A 27495-nucleotide genomic window follows, 5' to 3' on the forward strand; every position below is an offset into this window, starting at 1 on the left:
TATGTAATCATAGTTTTCTAAAAATAAAAAACCACTTTTAATGTCTATCATTACCGGCACCGGTATTAATATATATTACATTATAAGTTGTTATGACAACACAATTTCAACGATTGTTTGTTGTATTTATTGTTTTTTAAAGTATATATACAAATATATTTATTTCAATGAATATACTAAATAAAATACAGCACTTGGAGTATAGGAACGGTACGACTGGAGCGGTTGGACTTCAAATGCGTGCAAATGTTGTTCCGATTCACTGGTGACTGACTATACTCTCTAAACGCACGTTCCCTACGTGTCGATGCTATAGTAAGTCACCGCTCAAAAAAAAGCTGACAGAGTTTAGTACTGGTTTACTATATTATATATATACTATATGGTAGTACTGGTATTATATTATATGAGAAAAGAGTGGAAAGTTGTCTGCACTCGAGTCTAACGGTGCTATGCATTGCATAGTAATATCAATACAGTTGTGAAGTCGACAATTGAATCATTCATTTCAGTCATTCAGTCATTCATTCAGATGTGTGACTATACAAGTGGTTTGACCTTTGCTTAGGAAAAGGGAACTGTAGTCACCATACAATGCATTGCCATATATCATAACATTTCAATTAATTAATTATTTTATTTGATGTTTTAATTGTCTCACAACTGAACCAATGATTTTATTCACAACTCAATGATTGCATTTGTTTTAACACAATCAGTATGTTTGAGACTTTTCTCAATGCAATCTTAATAGTCTCAGTCATGCTATCAGTCATTTGTGATCACAATATAGTCATCAGAAACGACCGCATCTATCGTTATGTGGGAAATGAATCCAACCTATCATCACATGACAGTCCAAATATACAGTCATCCCATGAGATGTTGGACAACAAGGATCTCAATAAAGTGGATCAGAAAACTCACGACTCTATCATCACAAAACATGTACCGCAAGTATGTAATAAAGTTTTTTATATAATTGAATGCAAAAGTTATTTAATATTTATATTTAATAAAAATTAATTTTACAATGAATTTATTGAGAATTATTAATAATAAACTGTTTATTGAATTATAATTTTTTTGCAATTAGTTTATAGATATGTATAACAAGACGTAAATTAATTTTAAATAAATGTATAGAAAACAGTGGGGAAAATGATAAACTTATATTTAATTATACATTAGATAATATCAATTGAAATCAATAGAATATTTTTCTATTATTTATTAATGTATATGAAATTCAATAAAACGTCGAAACAAATATATGTAAACTGTAATTATGTTAATGAAAAGTAAATGTTAAGTCAAACAATTGTCTGGATTTGTTTTTATTATATTATATGAACAACAGTACAATATATAATTTTATATCAATAAATAAATATAATATAAATTACTTCCATAAGTAGTGAGATTGGTTTTTAAAGAAATTTTATTGTAACTAAATTTAAATGATTTATAACAATGTATAGTAAAGTTTTATGTATTTTGCACTGACATGAAGCTTAGGGATGTAGAAAATCTCAGACTATAAAAACTTTAATGATAAAATATGATTAATGATTAGATTATTGTTCTATCATATGTAATATAATACTATTTAACATATTTACATGCATATATATTTTCTTTAAAAATCTGGTCACTACATTTAAGACCGATATATATATATATATACTATTACTGTATATATAAAAATATTCTGTTCATAAAAAGTGTTATTTCTCTGAATTTTAATAAAGAAAGTCTTTATTTATTGATTAAATAATAATCTTAAAAATAGATTTCTGTATAAATTAATTATGATTTAATCCAAAATATCAAGCAATTACTTTGCATTATAAGGCTAACTTATAACCTTAACATTTATTTTATGATCAATATATTGTTGCATATCATTATTAGCAATATTACTAAAAATATTTTTTTCGATTACAACTATAGTTGTTTTTTTTAATCATTAATAGATTTTTTTAATTTACTTTAACGTTAGATTTGATAAACAAAAATATGTAAATTTAGTGTGGGATGTAAATTTGACGTATTTTTGTTATTTGCATTGGAAATGTCATAACAATGATTTTGTTTATTAGATTCATGTTTTATTTTTAAATATTTATTATTTATTAGTTTTTTTTGTACAGAATTCTGTATTTGTATAATATTGTTATTATATAATACATTAAAACAGTTTGAATATACAGTATAACATTGCAATAAAAAGTTTATTCATACTAATTATTTTTCAAATTTTATATTAATAAAAAATTATAGACAGATAACTTTTTTGTTGACGTCTATTATATTGATTAATATAAAACAGACATATAGACAGATATTAATTTTCTAATTAATTTATATAGATTAAAATATCAAATGCAATTATATAATTGAAAATAAATTGTAAACATATTATTATTTAAATTATGTTAAATAAAAATTATTAAGTTACTAACACAAATTTTAATTATCATATTTAGCTATACAAAAATATTTTTATATCAATTTTAGGCTTACATTATTGGTTATACAATTTATGTTACTTACCTTATTATAAGATATAATTTATATATTATCTGATATTAACTGCTTTATAATCATTAAAAAAATATTACAGAAAATCCCCGAATCATTTCTAATACAAATGAAAGACATTAAAAATTCTGACGATTTTATCGATAAGTTTTTAACAATTTCTAATCACGAAGAGCACAGTAATGATGTTTTTGTTCAATATTTGCAAAGTAGTGATACAGGTCTGCAGTTTTTTTTGTTATATTTTTTAATAGATTTTCTAATGAGAACTTTTAAACTTTAGATGAAAAAAATCAATCAATTGATGAAATGGATATCAATGAAAAAAGTAAGTTTCTTTAAGCTAACAAATTTTTCATTATTTAAAAATAAATAAATTTTGCCGATTTTTTTTATTACAGAGAAAAAGTTAACAAAATGTAAGCTAAATTTTTGATTACATTAATTATTTTTATTAAATAGATAAATAAAAATTTTATTTTTATTTTGATAAACCTAATACCATTTTACTTAAATTTTTGTTGATAACACGTTATGTCGTTTATGTATTTACATTTTTAGTGCCCAAAATTGCCAGCCCGGCTGGTTGTATACCCGAAAAGAAAATTATTGAATTGGAAACACCTGATAATGATAATGAATTATATTATCCCTCTTGTATTCGGATATCCCGGTGCTCGGGTTGCTGTTCAAGTGAACGATTACAATGTGTTGCTCTTAACACATCATTTGAGGACATATCTGTAATGAATATATATATAAATTTTATATTCAACACCTCTTAAAATATTTATTATAATCTGATTGTTAATTAACAGGTGATTCGCGTTAAATACTCGTCTGATGAAAGACGCCTCAAATTTGAAGGCTTTAAAGTGTTTCGTATTGAAAGACATGACAGATGTGTCTGTGATTGCATTCAAAAGGCATTTCATTGTAAGCCAAACCAAGTCTACTCCGATAGCGAGTGTCGATGTCTTTGTCCTAATGTTTCACAAATCATTGATTGCCAAAACTCCGATTATAAACAATGGGATTACAATTTGTGTGAATGTAAATGTAAATCAATACAATTATGCTCAACTGGGTTTGTATTTAATAATAATATATGCCGGTAAGTTATCATTAACTTTTTAGTGTTAATTAAATAATATAAATTATTTTTTTAAATATAAAAAGTTGTGAACCAGAAATAGACATAGAAGAAGACAAATTATCAAATGGTGACCATCCGGACGTGTCGTTTGATATCAATGATAGCAATAATAAACTAAATATACATCACTATGTGTTGGACAAGAAAATGGATAATGAAATGAATGCCGAGAAAAATAAAGATTTTGATGTCATCAGTGGTATTAATCCCGATATTAATGATAATTATCAACAAACATCTGGTCATTAATTATTATAATATATCATTAATAGTGTTTTTATCATACAAACATTTTAAGATATTTATTTTTATAAATAAAATTACTATTTATTAAAAAAAATTTTAATATTGCATTTATATATTTAAAAAGTATTAATATATAAATAATGATTATTTGTTTAATTTAGTTTTGGATTTTGACTTTTTTTTTGTTTTTCAATGACTTTCATCATAAACTTTTGTCTGTCATTGTATTGTTTGGTTCGGATGCGACCCAAAGCTGTTTCCAGTTTTTCTCTTGAAAATATTAGATATACAATACATAAGAGGAACAGTAGTATACAGATAGCCATTAGGTTAGGCAATAACAGTGTGGATGTGAATTGTTTAGGAAATCTCAGACTATCGTAAAACACGCAAAAAGTTTTAAATATAGCGGTAATAACAAAATATTTGCTAAACTTTTTTATACTTACAAATAATTGGCATTTTTTCACTGATTCCTATTATACAAGTCAGAGATATCATACATATCAATGCATAACCAATTAGCTTATGAGTAGATTCATAGCTAATAGTCATCTGTGGAGTAGTTGATGACAATGAATAGTAAGACAAAGTGACAAATATTTGACATATATATGCTATAAGAGTGATGACACCAATCCAACAGTGGATTGAATAAAATGGTTTTGCAATTCTGTGGGTCCAAAAGGCATGTGTTATGGTATATATGGGACATAACCCCAGAAGCATTGTCATCACGTTTAGTGATGCGTGTATTATACGCATAAGTCGTGCACTAATCCTAAGACTAAATCCGATTCTGTGAACCAAAAGTGCTAATAAATAAATCACAAAAACTATATATTAAAAAAGRTATATAATATTTAACATTTTTGTTGTTATTTACAATGACCACAAATAATGAGAAATGTTGTCATTATATAGGGATGATATACAATAAGTCTACTACTGAATCGCCAACCATTATCACCAAAATCAATGACTTTATTCCAGATGTAGACATTGATGGCAACAATTAGTGTTATAATAGCCATTGTTATAACCACTAGAAGAGCAAAAACATAGAATTCTGGTCTTTTGACAATAATTTTCTCCTTCTTAACCATATTTATATCACAAATCACAGCAAAATTTTAAAAAAAAATCTTAAAGTTTGTACCAATTGATAGAATCACTAAAAATATTATAAAACAGAATATTTTTGAAGAGCGTGAATAACATTGTTATCATAATATGTTGTTATAATTGATAAACAAATTTATTACAAATGATTAAATTGTAATAAAAATGTCATATTAAGTATTTTTTTTTATTTTATTTAAAACTATATTATTTTATGTATTAATTGTTAAATAATTTTAATTATAATTTTTTTTATTTAACACAAAAAACTAACGATAAATGTTGAAACATGTATAGTATCGACCTCTATGTGCATTAAAGTCAAGTCTATTTAAGTTATATTTATTAATACAGAGAGACATTCAAAAACAGACACACATTTGCTTTAGTGTTGTATTTGTCGGCAATTGAATAGACAACTAATTTATAGCTAACTGTTTGCATATACAGTATATACAATATATTAATAAATCAATTAATTAATATCATCGACAATGTCTGGCAAAGCAGTTGCTGTCCTTAAGGGTGACTCTAACGTGACGGGAACCATACGTTTCCAACAAAAGGTATATTTAATTATATTAACATTTAATTTAATTAATGTTTGATTCGTTTATTTTTAACTACCGGTGCTTCGCGTATATTCTACTGTTATTTATATAATACTAGTCAACAAAATGTAGTTTAGATGATAATTATTAATTTAAAAATGATATATGTAATGATACATGGTAGTAATAATTGTCAAATTGTACATGGTACATTATTAAGTAGATTATTTGTTTAGGTAGACTGTCTTCAAATGTACTAAACAATGCACTTATAGTGCCTGTCCTTCACACTAGCCTTGAGAGTCTAAATACATATTATTTTAATAATTGTTTTTCAATAAATTAATAATTTCCTTAACTTATCTAATTTTATTAGTTATAAATTATAAACTTATTTATAATTTTTCGTTATATGAATTATGTGGTTAAATATCAATAATTTGTGTATATTTTTAGCTGATTTTATTTATTAATTATGTGTCAAATAGGGAGCGTCAGTGTTGGTCACGGGAACCATCACTGGTCTGACACCAGGAAAGCACGGATTTCATGGTATGTCATACAAAAGGATTTACTCTTTTATTGAGATACGGGATAATAGTATTATGATTTTAATTATAACTGATTAGTTCACGAGTTTGGCGACAACACTAATGGATGCACGAGTGCGGGCCCGCACTACAACCCTCACGGCAAAGAACACGGAGCGCCAACCGATGATATTAGACATGTCGGCGATTTAGGCAATGTTGAGGCCGATGCTAACGGATTGGTTCAGATCAACATTGAGGACAAACAGATTGCTTTGTCTGGCAATCAATCTATTATTGGCCGTTCACTTGTTGTATGTGTTTTATATTGTGATATAATTTTTATTTAATAATGTCTATAAACATAACTAATTTATGTTGATATTGAATCAACAATTAGATTCACGCGGATCCCGACGATTTAGGTCGTGGCGGACATGAACTAAGCAAAACTACCGGTAATGCCGGCGGAAGGTATGATATATACTATACTTTATTATAGCCTATAAAAGAGATTTATTTGTCAATAATTTTTTTTAAAAATTTATATCTATAGACTTGCGTGTGGTGTCATCGGTTTGACCAACAATTAAACTGAATTTAATGGATCACTGCTTTTAATCATTTAAAAATGATGAATTAATTATATATTTTTATATAAATATTAGTAATTTTTGATTATTTTAATTATTACCGTAAGTAATGTATAGGTGAAGACTTAAATTTAACACAATTTTATTGTTTTTTATTTTCCAAAAATATTAATAAAGGCTAAAAAATTTTACGAAAAATCATTTTAACGCTACTGTTCTCTATAATTATTGCTAAATTGTACAAATCATTACAAAGTTATTTAAAATAAACTATTTAAAAAATTTATTATCAATTTATTATTATTTGTATCTAAATTATTAATAATAATGAAAATCATTGTCAACCATTACCAACTATTGTATATTTATGATGACTAATGCTTTTTTAATTTCAATAGGTCTCAATAATAATAATTTTATTTATATTAAAAAATTAAATTTATTTTATTTTTCAATAATTATTTTATTTATATAAACTTTGTTACGTATAACTTATACAAAATATAAATTATTTGATTTGACACATTTGAATTGTCGTATTTGTATATAATTTTATAATATTTGTGTATATTTACCAAAAAAAACCTTAAATTGAGATCTGTTTTTAATATATGGGTTTTATGTTGTGTATTATCAATACATGAGTCAACAAATAACAATATTTATATCTAATATAAATCTAATACAATATAAACTATATATTTATGTCTCACAATAAGATCATAATAATAATATAGTAATATAACATTGATATTTATCTTATAATTTACATAAATATATAGAATAAATAATATTAAATAATTGTATTTATCATTATACAAATTAATATGTTAAAGCTGACTTAATGCAATGTAAATGATCAATGTAAATTTAAAGCTCTATTTTAAATTATAAATATTTAAAATATAAAATATTTAGCTTATTAAATATAAAATAAATATACAATAAATAAATTTATCTATTTGACAAATAATAATTAATTATTAATAACGGGACAATACTTATAATACTAAAATATGTACAGTATATGTATACAATATGTATATTAACATATAAAACATATATTTTTAAATATTTTAATTTATAGTTTGACTAAAACAAATTTTTATATAATAACTATCGAATAAGCTTACTAACATGTTTTTAATAACTCTATCACTATCTAAACTAATGTCATTTATAAAAATAGTTTAATAAATTATTGTATAATTATTATATAGATTTTATTTTAATGGTTAATATTAAGGTAATCAAGACTTGATTTGAAAAAATATAAATAAATAATAAAATTTATATACAATAGAAAATTTTGTTAAACTATGGTTTTTAGGGCTCATATTTATAGCAATATATAGTTAATTATCTAAATTGTATTCAACTAATAATAATAAATATAAAATAATAGAAAGTGGAGTAATGATTGGATGACCCGGTTGTCAATTGTATGTATATATTTAAAAATTGTATAAATAGGTTATATAAAAATGATTATCAGTTATCTCGTCGATATGGTATGAGTTGTACTGGAATTATCTCTAAAGCTGGCGGCCGTCGAGACACTACCGCTGCTGAGTCTCTGTTGGTTCCGGAAAACGGTGTTCTGTAGCGTTCGCTTCCATTTGTCTGCCGTATCCCTCAGTTTTGATAGCCATTGGATCTAATCAATCAATTCAATATTTAGTAAACACAAACACACACACACACACACATACACACACACACACACACACACACACACACACACACACAAGACTACAACTAAATTATATAACAAATTATGACATACTTTGGAGCTTTCAGATGAACTCTGAAATGTATGAATAGTGATGACCTGTTGGAATCGGTTCAGACAAACCAATACAAAAACATTCTTCAGATTAGTCGAGCCTTCACTTCCTGCCAGTACGTCGTGAATGTAAAATCTGTCCAATGATAGCGGCTGTTTGTAAACAACATATTTGAAGATTCCTTCATGAGATCCGGTAAAACTACCCCTACCGCACCCCCACCTTTCAGTAATAGTTGATTGCTATTTAAGTGGGCAGTCATTTAAATATAAGAATAAGTAAATAATTACTATTAAACAAAAATGTTTTACCTTTTTATGCAACCCTTTCTTTCTTTTGGTAATAACCAACATATCATCAAATAATATAACATACATCTCAATGGGTTTGCCGCTGTCCAGTATATGTAAGGGTCCCTCAAGTATTATCTGTCTTCTAGGACTAACAATTAGTCGTTCACACGGCTGCTTAGATAACGGGCCCTTAAGGAACTGTATGTAATACATATATGCTCTATATTAGTCATCATCTTATATATATATAATAATAATAAAGCAAATAAATAGGATATTTGCTAAATTATATTTTATGTGCTTATAAATATAATCCATTAATACATAATATTTGTTTGATTATATATCGATTTTTCCAGTTGTATAACATAACAGAAAAGCTACAAAAAATAGTTTGTCAAATAAAAGCATAAATATTGTAGTAATTCAATGATGTTGTGTTGACTTAGAAATTTGATTATCAGTACATAAATTGACTTTTGTTGATAAGCATTAAGTATATACAGTACACTAATATGTTATATAATAAATATAAAAAAGTGCTTTTAAAATCTTAAGTTCAATATAGAAAATGTAATTTAAAATGACATTATAATACTAACATTTAAATCAAAACACAAACAAACACACACACACACACAGAGAGAGAGAGAGAGAGAGAGAGAGAGATTTTAATTATCTGAATAAACAGTTATCAAATGTAAATTATCATTAAATCATATTTCATATGCTATCTAAGTTAATAATATTTTATCAATTATTTAATAAAAAATAATCAGGTTAATTTGCAATTAATATCTAATATAAAAAACAATTAAACCTATTTATACAAATCGCTGATTTATTTGAATAAAATTATATGTAATACTCTATACTAATACTACTAACTTATCTTCTACTAAGTTATGTAATAAAAGTGATATTTCTGTTGTATTATAGAATAATTGTAATTAATTTATGTATTGCATATACTTTTCATTGTGTCTATTAATATCATATATTATATTGTATTTACTAAACTAATGTATAAATAGTTGGGATAATATTGTATGAATGAAATTGAATATTTGCGTATATTTAGTGATATTTCTGCAAAATTTTTGTAAATCTTATAATGAATTAATTGTATGTAATTTATATAAYAATATATCATATTATATTAGCCCAGAGATCCAGATTTAATAATATATGTTTAAACAAAAGTTTAAACAATTATCGTTAAAATAAAAAATTTGTTTTTAAAAAATAAATGACAAAAAGTTGTTCTCAAATTCTAATATACAGTATTTTTAGCACTATTTTCAAAATAAAAAATTACATTTAAAATGTACAATATTATTATGGTAAATTTATCAAAATATTCCAAAATAAATTTATAATATACCAGTACACTTCAATTCAAATGACTAATATGCTATAATTTATGTATATTTAAATATTATCCATAATTACTGGTAAAATATTTTGATAAGACATTCCTATATTAACTAATCATTTCAATATATTTGTTTTTTTGAGTAAATAAAAATTCAAAATATGAATAATTCAAAACTATATAACACAGTAGTAAAATAAATGAATTAAAAATACTATTTATATAATAGAAAATAAAATTCAAACAATAACTAACATCAGGTATGAAGACTTTAGGGTCGAGATCAAAGACCGACGGCCACACTATATTCCTCTGGATCTCTAGTAATCTCTCGAAGTTCTTAAGCCATTTCATTTTGTCGTCTAATTCACGCAACGAGTTTTCCTCCGATTCAATGATTGATGAAATCAACTCTTTCTCCATTAGATCCTCAGTCCTGAGCTCAATGTCCTTCAATATTAATGGTACGCGCATTATGTGCTGAACCGGTGATACTAATAGATCAGTCAATTGTAATTTCTTGCAACGAGAATCACGATTACACCACTAATGTTTCATTATATAAAAAATAATAGAAAATTAATGTTAATTAATAATTATTTAGCTGTAATCTACTGTATAATATGTATACAGTGTGTATATAATGAATGTATGATTCACAGTCAATAATATAACTTAATATAATATACAGTATTTTAGTTATTTAGAAGTCATGTATAATTTACAATAATAATAATATTAAAAATATAAATGTAAAACAAAACACTGTAGTTATTTACATACATATAAAACTTATTAAAGAGTAATTATATTTAGTTTTAATTAAACTACATTTAGTTATTAGATTTTACACTCATTTGATTTCATATACATTAATTATTTGTACATTTTGTAAGCTTGTTATTCCTGTAATTTTATTATGTTTTAAAATTGAAAACATATTTTTTAAATTAATGAATTTAATAAGTTATATTTAATACATCTTTTAAGTTAAATACATAACTATTGAGTAAATAATTACTTTTACTAATTAAAAATATAATTAAAGACTTATTGTCGGGTTTTTAATGAGTTTTCTATTGATGAGATTCATTAGATTTAATGAAAAAGTATTAAATTAAGTTGCAGTCAAACGGCTAATATAATATCATCGATAATATAATATATATTTATATTATATAAAGAAATTCACAGGAATTTCGATTATAAGAAAAAACGGAGTTTTCTATTAAAATCAATACCTTTTTCTGTCAGTCAAGTGGTTGTCATGAGAGACACATTGAATATAGTGATTCACTTATGTAATACACAATCGTTGGTCTATAAGTTCATCAATTTTTATCATTTATATATATATATATAATATTGTCATTTATTTGGATCAATATATCAACAATAACACAGAATCTTATGTACAGTTTAGATATACCTATAAGTTGTTTTGAAAAATAAATATCGCTATTCTTAAGAAAAGTTTACAAAAAAGCTAATCAAATAAGGGATTTCAATTGTGAACTGCAAGTCTCTAAAAAAATTATTTTTCATATAAATATATAATATTATAAATCAAATAAATATTTTCACAATTTGTTTTCACTCTGTTTTATATAGTATTTAATATTTAAAAAGTATTACATGTAATGCTTTATRTATATATATACAGTATATATAAATTACTCTATATATTAATTTAACCAAAAATAGATATTTTTATAAATTTAGTTAAAAATGTTATTAAAATTTGTATAATTTATATGACAAACCTTTTCAAATTCATTGAACTCGACCTGACGTCTAAGTGTCTCCAAATAGTTGAGAGCATTGATATAATTAAGTGTATAGCGATGGTAGGCCTGAGTCAGTGAAGAGGCTTTTGAGCTCTAAGATTATGGCATAACATAACAAATATAAAAATAAAAGACAATCAATTCATCAATTAATTATAAAATAAATAAATTCAATTTGAAAATCAACATTAATTTCATGCGTTTTTAAACAAAAATTTATTAATACTCAAAGTTAATACATCACTAAATCTTTGGATTCATTTAATAACAAGACTCTTAACTACACTATTAGTTGTCTCGTAAAGAATAATATTATATATAAAGTTATGATTTATAGATTTGTTTAGTATTTTTTGTTTGTTTGTTAAGACTTAAGTTATGTTAGTTAGCGATAAAATCCTCTTATGATTGAATTGAATACCTTTTGAAAGAGACGAACTAAGACATCGGTCGGATTGAGATCTGTTCCACAATTGGTGTACTGAAGCATTACATTAAGAAATTCCTTACAGAAAGCATATGTCACACAACAGAGTTCGTCGAGATTTCCAAACAAGACTTCTGGTTCTGCAAACATGGCATAGCCCTCAACTTGGATCTTCTTGAGCGGCTCCATAAAGACATTCTTAAGAACCATCAGATGATCATATAGAAAGACACACTCGCTTTGGAAGAGATCCCAAAGTGCTTCCTTTCGTTTGTGTTCAGAACGACTATACATTATACTACTTCGGGCACTACTAAGACCAGAATGAGGCGGTGACCCTCCTATCAGGTCCGCCGAATCAAAGCTCTCTGTGATGTCTTGAGAATCGATACTTTGTTGATTCAGTGGTTCCCGTGACAGTCGACGGATCTCTGGTATAGTAACGGGTGCGACACAACTATGACTTCGTGTTGAGTGAGCGCTTATCGCCAATTGATTGTCATCGTTGGCATCACTAGAGTGAGTGCTGTCAAAGGTCTGTGTTCTAATCAGTTGTTTCTTTCTGGATGGCGATGGCGGATGATGTGTCACAATGGTTGGTGTGTTTCCGCCGGGTAGTGACAAATTTGTCTGACCTGAGGATCGACGGCTCTCACTAAATGGCTGTGACAGACGATAACCCGAAACCATTGAAGAACCAGAAGCTCTCCGTTCTTCAAATTTAGACAAGAAGTCATTCCAAGTTAAACCCTAATATAGTTTATCGATTATATGTCAGATAATATAAGCAAAAGCTGTCCACAAATATAAAGTCAAACCTTATATTTAGAGAGCTGTTCGTCATTAAAAACGGACGGCTGAAGAGTGGAGAGCACTTCCTCGAGACCACAGAGCGAGTCAGACTTTCCCCGACCTGACCTGTCAAACTGGACGCACATATGGACGGACAGAGAAGGCAATGCAAGAGAGACACAGAGAAAGATACCCAAAGTGACCGTCAAATACAAGACATACGCCAAAACAGATACGACACCAAAAATATGACAACCATATCATATGACAGCACAGCACAGCAATAGTAGAGTTAAAGTTGTTATTTGGGAATCAATTGAGGGATCGGTAAATACAAAAATGCAGTTTTAAAGATCACATGCGGGATAGACATTGATTAGAGTTAACACTTACCAGCCGTAGGAACGAAAAACGGTTGCCTTTTCGGGACGAGTCTAATGAACATACAGTTTACGATTAATAACTTATTTATCAATTTATATAAATTTTAATATAAGTTGACATAAATGACAGTACAATTTGTTGGATATTATGTTAATTAAGTGGAATTAATAATAAAATAAACAATATGTTGAATGACGGCTACACTTAGTTATTAGGATAAGTGCTATCCAACAGTCCACTAATGGACAGTCACTTAATTGTTTAATATATTTTGTTTACTTAGCATTTTCCCTATTGTTTTATGTAAGATAAACATATAAATGCTTAACAAAATTTATTAAATCTTTTATGTCTAATATATCTAAGAATCTTCCCTTTGAGGTAATATTGCTTTGTTAGGCATTTAAGATTAAAATTACAGAATTAACACACAAACGCATAGAAAACTTTAATATAAATAATATATCAATATTAAAGTTTGTATAAAAAATTATCTATTATAAAGAAATAATTATTTATCAATTATATCAAATGTAGAAAAGTCAAAGTAAAATGAAACCTTTGATAATATAACTTTCCTCGCAATACATACCTTCACTAAGTGTCAAACATTGTGTGGATCCGTCTAAGTTATCTATTAGAAAAAAAGACATTTGAATTTAGTATTTAATATATATTGAACTATAAATTATATATTTATTTCAAGTCAAACATTCAGTAAAACAAATGCACATTAGGTGTAGTCATAAATAATAGTAAAAGTAAATCAACAAAAACTAAGTGAAAAACAAAGTAAAACATATTTGTCTCTCACCTAATAAATTGTTCCGTTGGGTCAATACTTTACTGTAAACCAATAAATCTCCTAAAAAATTTCATAAAACATTTTCATTTATTATTAGATAATATGACAAAGTGTTGGTAAAGTTGGTATAAATGTCATACCGGGGCATATCTGCATCGGAGGTATCACAACAATAGAACTCCGGCGGCGGTTCTTTGGGTTAACCGGTTCACCCAATCTTTAATTAAATAATACAATCAATTAACATAAATAAAATAAAATGCAACAAATTGTATACAAATGTGTGCTTTCGGCCCTATGACTGGGTTCAAGATCATCAGTGGCACTCTCGTACCCATCAGTTATAAGCTTTGGAGGTACGAGTGCTCGTCGTCTATGAAGTACAGAAGCGGGCGGTTCGTCGTGAAGAGTCTCGTCTTCCCTTTCGCTGTCAGCGCCGTCACCCTTACGGCCCAATGCGGACAGCCTTTTGAACACAGGATTTGCATCTGAGCCCTAAATTTGTTATTATATAATAAATTAAATATATTTTATAGTAAATAAAGTATATTTTGTATACATAATAAATGATATAATAGTAGACATATTTAATAATGTACATATTATATATATATGTGATAATTCTATAAATACAGGTATGTACATACTATGTATACATTAGACACTAAAAACTAATCTTTTTAATAATAATAATAAAAATATAAAACATTTAATAATAAATATGAAAGACATCAAATATATGAGATACCGTATAACAACACAACAAAACATACATTTAACAATTGCATTGTCAACAAACAAAAATCTGAGATTTTATTCAACTGAAAGTTTGCAAACAATTGAGAGTAAGTCAGTGTAAAGTTTGTAATATAATATAAGGCAAGCTTTTTCTGCACAAAACTAATCCATTTATGTGTCATATATTCAAAACACGATTATTCAAGTAATACTCCGTTATTCACACTTCAAATATTGTATTTGATAACCAAAATAACTAAAGTTATGTTTTATACAGAGGTGTGTGTCTTTTGTATAGATATAGATTGTCTATTGGGTGACAATATTGATAAAAAAAATATATTACATAAACAGGAAGAGTTAGAGTGTGTCTAAGGAAAGCATAAAGTGATGTACCTTTTCATCAAATTAATGTAAGATATAAACGTGTTGTTAGCTATAGATATATAGTCTGCGGAAAAACACAACAAGCGTTCACATGATATGCATTGAATAAGTGTTAGAAAAAAAGATCTGCCAATAGTTTTGGGTGGAGTTGTGATAGAAAAACCATTAAAGATATTCATTACTTTACTCTCTTTTCTTTAAGACAGATGTTTGTGACACTCATCGGTGTTATTATTGATTGAAATTTGGGTCAAGACATACATACTGTATATAACAATATATATAATATATAAATTTTGTTATCATCAGCTCTGACACTCTACATTAAATCCCGTACAACACACACACACACACACACACACACACACACACACACACACACACACACACACACACACACATACAGTACATAAATTTAAGTATACATACAAACACACAAAGCACGCACCATATCGTGATTGAAAACCCATGGTTTTCATAATAGTATATATATTATCTATGATATCTATAGTATTAATCAAATAAATTATTTGTTTTTAAAATTTAAAATTTTGCATTTAATTTTATGTAGTCTAATAATATTTATAAAAAATTTATAAAAATGTCTTAGATAATAAATTTTAAAATTATAAATACATATTTATTTAAACATTTTTTTTGCAATATAAACATATGATGCAAATTTTCAAATAAATTAATATATTCTTATATTAGTATTTTATATTATTTATATACAAGTGTAATAAAAATTATTTGAAACATTAAAACAATTATACAGTATATAAAAATAAATTAACAAAATTCTAATAATTTTTGAACAAATATTTAAGTTCTTTATAATACTCGGATACACTTAAAAAGGAAATTAAAACAAAGTCAATATTATCTATAGTAAAACATTGTGACAATAATTTCACACTAAATATTATTAGATTAATGATTAAATAAACGTAAGTTACCAACAATTGATAAACAAGTAATTCAATTTTATAGTTAATAGTTATTATAATGAATCATAACTAATGATATAATTAAACTGTTTTAAACTGGATTCACGACATTAAAATGTACAATAAATTGTTAAATTTAATAATAATTAATATACAATCCAAACTTTAGCCAAACCTTTATACAGATTATATAATAAAAACTAGTAATTAAAAAATAACACATTTTTTATTAATTGGTGATAAGCAAACTGTTAAGACATTGAAAAATATGTACAAAATTTTATCATCAGATTCTATAATATATTTGTATTGAATAAGCAAAAAATTACAATAATATATACAAATCGATATATATAAAAGGGGTTTTCATATATTTGTTCCGGGCGGTTTTTGCTATAAATCTTAAACGGAGTGAGATATATTAATTTTGTAAAGTGTAATAAAAAGTGATTTACGCGTGATATTATAAAGTATTTAATAATATAAAATAGTCGAAAATTAAATGAAGTTATTTATGGATAGTAGACACTTATTAGATAAAGATTTTAATACTATTGCTTATTCTAAAAACAAAAAAAAAATATGTCGAATATTTTTTTAATAATCAAATTTAAATACAAAATACTTTATCGAATTACAATATTGTGTTTTTTATTGTAATTTGATTATCTAAAAAATATTCGACATAAAAAATTTTTGTTTTTAGAATAAGTAATAGTATTAAAATCTTTATCTAATAAGTGTTTACTATTCATAAATAAAGTATTTTAATTTTCGACTATTTTATATAATGTATTTTTCAACAAGTTTGAAAAGCCATAAAAAAATTATTTTTTGACCAATTTAAAAAAAAATTTCTTTCCATAAATTTCCAATATAAGCTTTACAAATTTGTTATGAAATATTTATTATATCACTTATAGGTTAGGTTCTGACATAGTGGTTTGCAAACATCACAAATTAAATATGATCACGTGATTAAAATTAAAAATTTAATATTTTATAATATCACGCGTAAATCACTTTTTAATACACTTTTTACAAAATTAATATATCTCACTCCGCTTAAGAATTATAGTAAAAACCGCCCGGAACAAATATATGAAAAACCCTTTTATATATATTCAAACAGAATATCAATAAATACTTTATTCATTTTAAAAGTTTATTTTTCTGAAAACATGTCATATGTTTTATCGTTTTATTATTTATCAAAAATATACAATAGTAATGCATAAAATTGAATTGAAATTCAGATAATCTAAAGCACAGAATTTTATAAAGAATATTCTGTTTTCTTAATAATTTAAACAAAATATTGAAAGTAGATTTTCAGTTGAAAATAATATTATAGTATTTTTCAAATTCTTTAAGCATATAAACTAAAGTCTTAGCTTAATATTGTTATTGTACAGCAGTTTTAAGGGCTAACAAAAAAGCTAAAGCAATTAAAATGGTTTTTAGGATATTTCAATAGAAAATATTGTAAACAAAACAATTCAAAATGATACTATTGTGGTTAAATTGTAAGATAATAATAATAATAATATAGAAAACATTTGTACAATTGTTAAGAAACATACAAAATACAAATTGTTTTCATCAAAAAAAAACTTTATAAAAGAATAGTTAAAACAGAGACAAGACTTACATTCTTAGCAAAATGCAAATAATTGACGGCATAATAGACGGGAAATGTAGAGAAACGACGGCTACAGAAGCAAAGCGGTTGATTCAAAGCTATCATAAATGCTCTCCATTTCCATGAAAAGCCGTCACAATTAAGATAATTATTTGAAATGGTATTTCTCATGGCCTCCAATTGCATCTCTCTAATCATTGTTGGACTAAACATAAGTCTAATCAAAAGTTACCAATCGATTGAATTGAAACATTAGTTTCAATAATTTTTTCGCAATTTAAGAATAGTAACAATATTGTATAATTATAATCATAAATATATATGAATATAATATTTAGTTGTTATTTAAAAAAATATCATACAATGAACTATAAGTTTCAATAAGTTAATGGCTCTTTAATTAAAGAGTCAACACGTTGTAAGCTATATTCTGGGTAATCGATAGCGTGACTAACAGTAAACAGTAATATAATTATAAAAATATAAGCTATTATATTAAAAAATTGATTAAAAAAAGTGTTGCTTTCACTGATCATAAGACACATACACGCAGTCATAATGTGACAAAAATTATGATAATGTTATGCCTTTAGGAGAAAAAGCACTTATTAAAAGGTATAGTAATGTAATACATGGTTGCTAAGGATTTGCATCACTTATTACACTATTCAAGTGGAATTAACTAATATTTTATTATATAATAATACATATACTCTTTTATCATATATATATAAATATAGCATATATTTACTGTATGTGTTTGTTTAGTTTTGAGACGCTGTAAATGTGTAAATGACTTATATATAAATAGATGATAAATATATGTTTTTACCTACGAATAGAATTTATTTATTTTTTAATATAAATATTATATCATAAACAAAAATACTAACAAAACTTTTTTTTAATATTAAACAAAAATACAATAATAATAACTTTTGCACAATTACTACTTGTTCTGAAAATTTTTTACATATCATATTATAATTGTCTAACTATTGTATAACTGTAGAGAATTGCATACAATTTTTAATGTAATAATTTGTTTGCTTTATTTGTCCACTAAATGAGTTTCTTTGATTTGTTTGAGTCTAAAAGCACTAAAGTCTACAGTTTAATACTGTTTTTAAAAAATATCTAAATAATATAGACATCATAAAAAACTTAATATTATTTTATCATATGATTACCGGTATATAAAATGATACTTTAGGTATACTTTTAATATAACTTTGCATTTATAAATTATTTTATATATTTAATAGTGTTAAATTTAATTAAATATTAAAATATATCACATATTATTTTTAAATTATTATATTCATATTTGATATGTATAAAATTTTTAAATACATAATTTTAAATGATTACATTAAATTTATCGAAATTAAATATACATTTAATATTAAAAACAAATATAAATTATTTGATGAAAAGTTTCCGGTGAAGAGTTATGCTATCAAAAGTCAGATCAAATCATCAATGTTTGTCACAAAACTACAAATATTTAAATGTCAACTAAAATAAAATAAAAATTTATTTTTGTTTATTTTAAGTTAGATTTTTAAAAATAAATAAATTTTTAAATAATAAGCAAATCAAATAACTGTATAATATTCTAAATATTAGATTAAATCTTTTTTTTAAACTCAATAATATTTAAATAAGTTATAATATAACACAAACTACAGTACAAATATCACATTTTTATATTTATAAATAAATATTGCAAATATAAAATAATATTTTTATGTAGTATATATTTTGTATTTTAATAGTAAAAATTTATGTAAGTTATTAGTGAAGTATATGAATTAATAATTAATTTTCCTATTGTTAAATACAAATTAATATAAATTTGTAAAAATTTAATCTTTTTAACTCATGATTATTATTCAAATGTTTCTCAATAAGTAAGTAATTGTGAGTTATGTATAAATAAATATAATATTCATGTATTGTATTGTATTGTATTATAAAAACATCTTATGATTAATAAACTTAGAAATTAATTAATATTAAAAAAATTGATAACTATTGTAATAAAACTATAAAAATTCAATAGTAATAAAAAATTTCTTATTTATTTATAATTAAAAAAAATAACAAATATAATTAAATTTATGAACAAATTAATTGCACAAATCCATTAATTGTATAAAAAATAATTACTATTTTTAAAAATCTGTAAAATGATAATTTATTTTCTTATAGTTTGAATAAATATTGGGATAATAATTTTAAATTACTAATATATATCAATTTCGATCAATTTCTTTCCCGCAATTAATTTTCCAAAAAGTTCCTTATTTTTCGTGCTTTCTGGGAATTCCTAAGGAATCTATTTCCTTGTGTTACCTAATGAACCCTAAACTCATTTTAGTATAATGTTTGAAGAAATGTTATATTAAAGTCAGGGTTGCAAAAGGTTTTCGATTTCAGGAGTGGTATAGGGGGAGGGGGTCAACAATTTTTGTTGCATTTTAAACAATTTTTACCAAATTTAAGTAAATTCCCAACAAATTTCCTAAATAAAAGAAAATATTCCAAACTTAATTCATTTATAGTCCAAATATTTTGTTAAACGAATATTTATTTTTTAAAAAGTTGCAAAAATTTAGAAAATAAAGAATAGTTATGCCTTTACCGCAACTCTAGGGATGTTCTCTCCGCGCATTTTGATCACTATATCCGTCAATATTCATAGGATTATGTGTACAATAATGATAGACTTTATTTGTCTTGAATGTGTTGGCCCACTATTATTAGCTTAACTTTATTGAATTTGACAGGAATTTAATACATGTGTGTAAATAATAAATAGGTATTGTTATGTTAGAGTTTCTATAATTATTAATTAATATTTTAACATAATTAAGTAATAGATAATGATATTAAGCAAATGTATATATATATAATTTAATAATCATAATTGATAATTGCATATATTATTTAACATAAGATAATATGATAAGTAGTATTATAAATACAGTATAGTTTAGCTATAATATATATATAATAAACAATTCTTTATTATCCTTTACTTTAACGCCCACCTGTTCTCACAAATGATTTTTAAAAATTTATTTAAAAGTATTTCAATGTATTTTTATGCAAAATATTTTAGTTTTTGTTACTATTTATTTAATAATATAAAATATATATTTTAACGTTGAAAAAGGGAAAATATAATATTTTCCATATATTCAGTGAGAATTTGATGGATTTGATTAGGAAACTTCCCTCCCTATGATAGTTGCCTAAACTCTAAATATATTAATAGAATACACATCGATTAATATTGATATAATAAAACTATAATATACTGTAAGTATGGATTCATAATTAGCTAACTATAAACAACAATTTTATTAAAATAATATTTTAAAAGATTACAATTTAATTTTTATGATATAATTCATATCAATATTCAATACTAATACTACAATAAGTAATTTTACAATTATAATCCTTTTTTAGATAATAATCATGATTATGGCATTATACAGTATTATAGAAGAATATACAGTAATTTATTAAAAATATAAGTAAAACATATAATCATTTTGGTTTGTCTACAGTAAACTCTTGTTAATATATTAAACTTATAGCTTATATATTATTTTATACAAAGAATATAAATTTTTAAATAATACAAATAAAACGTAACATTAAAGACATACAAATTCAAAACTTAACTAAAAATAAAATATTTAACTTTATTTTTTTAAATAAGTGCTGAAAAAATTTAGCGTAAATCTAAAATATTTAGCAAACTTAATATAAATAAGTTGTTAAATAAGGTATAAATATTTAACTTTTCAATCCTTTAATGAATTGAAAAGTTTAAATTAAAAGCCGAGTGACATATATTGTCAAATAATTACTGTTTTACAGATGAGTAATATTTGAGGAGAATTTCTTAAATATATATTAAATAATCGATAAAACAGTTTCACTAACTTTTAGCGCTTTTTAAAATGTTGGTTACAAAGAGTTCGCACGTATTTAACATTAGTGATCAATAAATGGTTTTTTTGTTTTGTTTTAAAGACAAAGATCTTAGTATTGGGTTATCAATTAGTTTGATATAATGTACATTTAAATTAGCTTTTTGTGAGACACCAAACATATTAAAAAATCAAGACTTTAGTATTGGTTTAGTATAGCTTATTGTCAATAATAAGCCTTATTTGACAATGAATTTCATTAGCATTTTTATTAAATAATTAACCAAATAAACACATACACACATACACACATACACACATACACACATACACACATACACACATACACACATACACACATACACACATACACACATACACACATACACACATACACACATACACACATACACACATACACACATACACACATACACACATACACACATACACACATACACACATACACACATACACACATACACACATACACACATACACACATACACACATACACACATACACACATACACACATACACACATACACACATACACACATACACACATACACACATACACACATACACACATACACACATACACACATACACACATACACACATACACACATACACACATACACACATACACACATACACACATACACACATACACACATACACACACACACACACACAMACACACATACACACACACACACACACACAYACACACATACACACACAAACATACACACATACAYACACACACACACACACACACACACACACAAACATACACATACATACACACACACACATACATGCATACATACAGTGTGATTTACTAATATAATTATTATATCATAAGTTACATATAATTTATACTATTTTATAAATAGTTTTATCATATATATATCGCAATTATTCTCCACTAAAAATTATGAAAAATATGTTAAAATAATTAAAAATACATAGGCTTTTAAATATAAAATCATTAAAATTCTAAGTAATATAAAGTAATACAAATAATAAATTATAATTCAAGTGACATACCATTAGATTTGTTAAACAGTATATAACATTAATTATGAGAATAAAACACAAACGATTTGACACTCATAGTCACACAAAATAGTAATTATAACACAAAAATTAAATAATTTTTAAATAAAAAATAGTATTTTAAATATATATAGTATATATATAATTGTCGATTATTCAATAACAGACATAAATGTTTGTTTGAATAATTATATTTTTGTATTATTTTTTAATTTTGTTCTAATATTTACAAATTATATTTTATTATTTACATTATATAATTAATTGCATAAAATTGTATATATTTTGAAATAAAATATTAAAATAATTACTTTTTATATATTTATTTATTTATTATTATTGCTACTAAATATTAAAAAACAATAAAAAAAATTTGCATATTTCATGTAAATAGTTATAAAATAACAATTAAATTAAACATAATTAACGCACAAATATTGACATAAAATAATATATGTATGAATTGGATGAGAGAAAAATGTTGTTTAAGTACTTACCTCTGACTGAACATTAGGTGAGGGCAGACTCATGTATCCGTGAGGTACCGACTCTTTAGATACACTTAACCCTAGAGTGAAGCAGAGATCAAAATAATCGTTAGTTTCGTTTCATGAATTCTCACTACAATATATCATAATATGATACTAATACTAATACTACTACCACTACTACTACTAGTAATTGTAATGATAATATTTAGTATCATAATATAGCTTATAATATTAAATAGTTTTAGAATATAAACATTTATAATCATTGAATAAGCAAATAATGGAGAAAAAATTAAATCAATATTCTTATAGTAAAGAAATTGATTTTAATATAAATCTAATGTAATTTCTAATGAAAATCAAAATATGTCAATCAATAACTTAAAAATATATTGATAAAATCAAATTTATTTTCGATTAACTATATTGTATTATATCTAACTCTAACTAATAGTGTAATTTTATATCAAAGAATGTTATATTAATAATTAATGAGAATAGTTTTTTTGTCAATTTATGATATTTTTGTATTAAATTATTAATTTAATATATTTACTTTTATTTATGTAAATATATTGAGCCTTAAATCTCCTGATTTAATCACTGCTTATGTCAATTAAAATCCCAATAAATCTCATAACTTTCATGGTTTTAATATAATTTAATGTTACTGTATATTTAAATTAAAATTTTAAAGTTATCCACAATATGTCAATTAACAATAATAGATTTGATATACTAAACTAGTAACTATAGTATTAGATTACTATTTAATATCAAAATAATTACATAAAACATATTTTTTTCATGTGATTGAATGTAAGTATTTTATATATATGATTCACTTTACAAGTAAAATGTAATTTTCTTAATACTCATCAAATTATTTATTAAATATCTATTGCATAATGTGTATGTGTATGTGTATGTGTATGTGTATGTGTATGTGTATGTGTATGTGTATGTGTATGTGTATGTGTATGTGTATGTGTATGTGTATGTGTATGTGTATGTGTATGTGTATGTGTATGTGTATGTGTATGTGTATGTGTATGTGTATGTGTATGTGTATGTGTATGTGTATGTGTATGTGTATGTGTATGTGTATGTGTATGTGTATGTGTATGTGTATGTGTATGTGTCTGATTTGTGGTGAAGTGATGATATAATAAACAATATAAGATCACTATATAAGTGGTGATTATCTGTGAATTAGTGTACACTTACCTCCAGCTGTTGGTATGTTAAGAAGTAAAGGCTTTTGCAGCATATCTTTTGATTCAGAGGTCGCTCGCAATGATATATCAAGAAGTCTGACATTAAAATCAATGACAAACTATTATTATAACATAAATATATATATAAACATCAAATGTTAGACTACCTGTGCATTGTGTCAAATGTGAAGACTTCAACACTGGGCTTATCATGTTTTTCGGGAGACTTTTAGTATAAATTAATAAATAATTGCATTAATTATTTCTGATTTTAACTAATAATAATAATACAGTAATTGTATTATCAAAAACATTTAACATTTTACAAATATTTTATATGTTATTAATGTTATTAATTTTTCATAAATAATATCATAATAATAAATATAAATATATTTTCACTTCTAAGTATTTATATAATTAATAGTAAAATAAAATAATAAATAGTATAAACCTGAGGTCGGGAATCGTTATCAAAAGAGTCGGGTGCAGAACTGGGCTGTTTCTTGAAAAAACATAACCTTCTTTTTTCACTACTAATCTTTCTACTGACCGGTTGACTGAATGGACCTGTTTTGCAATATTATAATTATTTATGATTAATTCAATCAATTAGTTTTTTTTAATAATATTATATTTGTAAATATTTATAAATTAGATAAACTAAAGATGTATAGTACAAATGCATGTCTTATTTAGTTATTAATATATGAGTTCCTTTTAAATACCTGTCCGATAGATATTATATGGTGGTGTTAGAGGAGGTGTACCGCTACGAGAATTGGGCGCCGAATTTGTGCCCGAACTCTGTCTCCTTTCTCTTCGATATAGAGGTGGTGTTCCCTCAAGTGAACTGGCATTTGATGTCTCGTGACTGGGAGTAAGTGTCTGTATGTGTTGGGGAACGTATAGATGTGTTTGAGCGACTTCTTGTGAGGAAAGTGTGGGCGAATTGGGTGTTGAACTTTGGACGAGTCGTGAGTATCCACGCGAATCAAAAGAGGCTGCCCTTTGCAATACAGACTTGTGGTCACGTTTTTTCTGCGGAACTGGTTTTTTGTTGTCATCGCTAACATTGCTATTGTGACCCAATATGTATGAGCTCTTCCAGAAGCGAATTCCTTGTTTATGGCTGCCTGAGTGCTGGTCTGGCGTTAATGATGTGCTCGTATTGGACGCATGAGTGCCTGATTTTGCTAACTTAGGCTGTGCTGCGGTCAGTGCATTGGTTGATATGAGTTCACATTGTATGGCCACATCACACTGCCACGGGAATCGGGGCCCGTCATCACCACTGTTGATGTCTAAAGCGCTACAATAGGCCTCTTCTGGTAATATGTTATATGAATTGGATATCTGTTCGCCCGGAATACTCGTCACTTGTATCGCATCCGCACTGTTTTGTCGACCCTTTCGTTACAATCAAATAACAAGTCATTAATATTTAATAAATTTATTATAAATTTATTTTTCCTATTGTTTAAAATACAGGAATATGTATATATATTAATATATATATTAATGTACATTATATAATACATAACTGTATATCTATCGATCAATATCTCAATTAATGTATCTCGCAATTCAATTCAATATACAGTATATAAAGTAAAAGCAACAAATGTTGGCTACAATTGACTGCAATATACCTGTAGTGTGTAGTCATTAGTGTACAAAATGAAAGCTAAAAATGTTTTACTATAAATAACTAGAAAATCTCATGTTATTATAATATCTGGGAATCACTAAATATAACTATTATTTAACAGAATATTTTATTGTAATAATGATTTGTATTTGTATGGAAATATTAAATTGTGAGATAAAAGTTAACAAAAATTTAAAACCATTTAAAAAATTTTGTAAATTAATTTAAATAAATATAACAGTATTTTTAAAATTTGACATTAAATTTAAATAATTTCAGATGATATGACATTAAGTTTGATAACATACCTGTTCTGGTAGTGTGGGTATATAACCCCTTGAATGTGTGCGTACACTATATCTAAACGGCGGTGCGTCGCCCGTCGGTGTCGATGAGGTCGACGAGTCCTTGAATGACAGCTCTGAATAACTCCTGTTTCGGCTAAACTTTTCTCTCAATGATTTAGTTCGGGCACTGATACCTGATTTACATAAGTTCATCATTTTTTTTGGCACTAATTTGTTATCAAAATTTTGTTCTCAATGGTGATAATCCTGTAAATGGATGCAAATTATATAATAAATTAAATGTTTTAATACATTTATAACAATTTAAATATTTCTATATAACTAAAATATTGAATATTTATTTAAATTTTCAATAATGTATTATGTATTATGTATAAATAATAATTAGATTTGAATAATAACTAAAATATGTCAATAAAATAATGAACTGCTTTTGTCATAAAATTAACATATTTTTAATTTATATTTATTTGTCAATTATAATAATAAATTGATTTATATTTTTCAAACGATATATAGGATAAGTACTATATAGGATATACTTTATTATTTATTTGACATAAAATACTCTATATTTTGTACAAATACAAAAATATGCAAATATATAATATAAGTACATTTAATTTGATCAATTCATATGTTTTATTATTGTTAACATCAATTGTTAAGGTTGTGAATACAAAATTAGGCAAATTTGATAATA

The 27495-nt window shown here is 24.9% G+C and overlaps 4 protein-coding genes across 4 annotated transcripts in view; 2 read left to right on the top strand and 2 right to left on the bottom strand.

The window, feature by feature from the left end:
- Nucleotides 1-425: 425 nt before the first annotated feature.
- LOC128960995 (uncharacterized) lies at nucleotides 426-3940 on the top strand (the record flags this gene model as incomplete). The annotated part of the gene is made up of 7 exons (XM_054307186.1): nucleotides 426-957; nucleotides 2627-2765; nucleotides 2828-2872; nucleotides 2946-2963; nucleotides 3106-3287; nucleotides 3363-3658; nucleotides 3724-3940. Coding segments are annotated over exons 1-7 (1134 nt in total), but the record flags the coding sequence as incomplete, so codon positions are not given.
- Nucleotides 3941-4316: 376 nt separating this feature from the next.
- Nucleotides 4317-5107, bottom strand: LOC128961681 (uncharacterized). The gene is made up of 3 exons (XM_054307941.1): nucleotides 4833-5107; nucleotides 4396-4761; nucleotides 4317-4321 (listed from the first exon to the last, which is right to left on the bottom strand). The coding sequence occupies exons 1-3, from the start codon at nucleotides 5050-5052 to the stop codon at nucleotides 4317-4319; spliced, it is 591 nt and encodes a 196-aa protein (XP_054163916.1). The 5' UTR covers nucleotides 5053-5107.
- Nucleotides 5108-5420: 313 nt separating this feature from the next.
- Nucleotides 5421-7017, top strand: LOC128961405 (superoxide dismutase [Cu-Zn]-like). The gene is made up of 5 exons (XM_054307640.1): nucleotides 5421-5634; nucleotides 6108-6171; nucleotides 6249-6463; nucleotides 6550-6623; nucleotides 6706-7017. The coding sequence occupies exons 1-5, from the start codon at nucleotides 5563-5565 to the stop codon at nucleotides 6740-6742; spliced, it is 462 nt and encodes a 153-aa protein (XP_054163615.1). The 5' UTR covers nucleotides 5421-5562; the 3' UTR covers nucleotides 6743-7017.
- Nucleotides 7018-8110: 1093 nt separating this feature from the next.
- Nucleotides 8111-27495, bottom strand: part of LOC128961975 (uncharacterized) — a 39322-nt gene continuing 19937 nt past the window's right edge. The window contains exons 3-20 of the mRNA XM_054308318.1: nucleotides 26793-27038; nucleotides 25562-26243; nucleotides 25288-25403; nucleotides 25001-25059; nucleotides 24844-24929; nucleotides 23623-23693; nucleotides 14670-14887; nucleotides 14533-14609; nucleotides 14402-14452; nucleotides 14180-14221; nucleotides 13597-13637; nucleotides 13230-13337; nucleotides 12406-13161; nucleotides 11961-12077; nucleotides 10453-10743; nucleotides 8841-9020; nucleotides 8529-8771; nucleotides 8111-8399 (exon numbers count right to left, since the gene is read on the bottom strand). Coding sequence (XP_054164293.1) covers nucleotides 8238-8399; nucleotides 8529-8771; nucleotides 8841-9020; nucleotides 10453-10743; nucleotides 11961-12077; nucleotides 12406-13161; nucleotides 13230-13337; nucleotides 13597-13637; nucleotides 14180-14221; nucleotides 14402-14452; nucleotides 14533-14609; nucleotides 14670-14887; nucleotides 23623-23693; nucleotides 24844-24929; nucleotides 25001-25059; nucleotides 25288-25403; nucleotides 25562-26243; nucleotides 26793-26987 — 3495 coding nt within the window. The 5' untranslated portion in view covers nucleotides 26988-27038 and the 3' untranslated portion in view covers nucleotides 8111-8237. The remainder of the gene's footprint in view (nucleotides 8400-8528; nucleotides 8772-8840; nucleotides 9021-10452; nucleotides 10744-11960; nucleotides 12078-12405; nucleotides 13162-13229; nucleotides 13338-13596; nucleotides 13638-14179; nucleotides 14222-14401; nucleotides 14453-14532; nucleotides 14610-14669; nucleotides 14888-23622; nucleotides 23694-24843; nucleotides 24930-25000; nucleotides 25060-25287; nucleotides 25404-25561; nucleotides 26244-26792; nucleotides 27039-27495) is intronic.

The sequence above is a fragment of the Oppia nitens genome, unplaced genomic scaffold, assembly GCF_028296485.1.
Source record: "Oppia nitens isolate AA-2021 unplaced genomic scaffold, nextdenovo-longstitch-racon4-pilon3 scaffold5_pilon_pilon_pilon, whole genome shotgun sequence".
Lineage (NCBI taxonomy): Eukaryota > Metazoa > Arthropoda > Arachnida > Sarcoptiformes > Oppiidae > Oppia > Oppia nitens.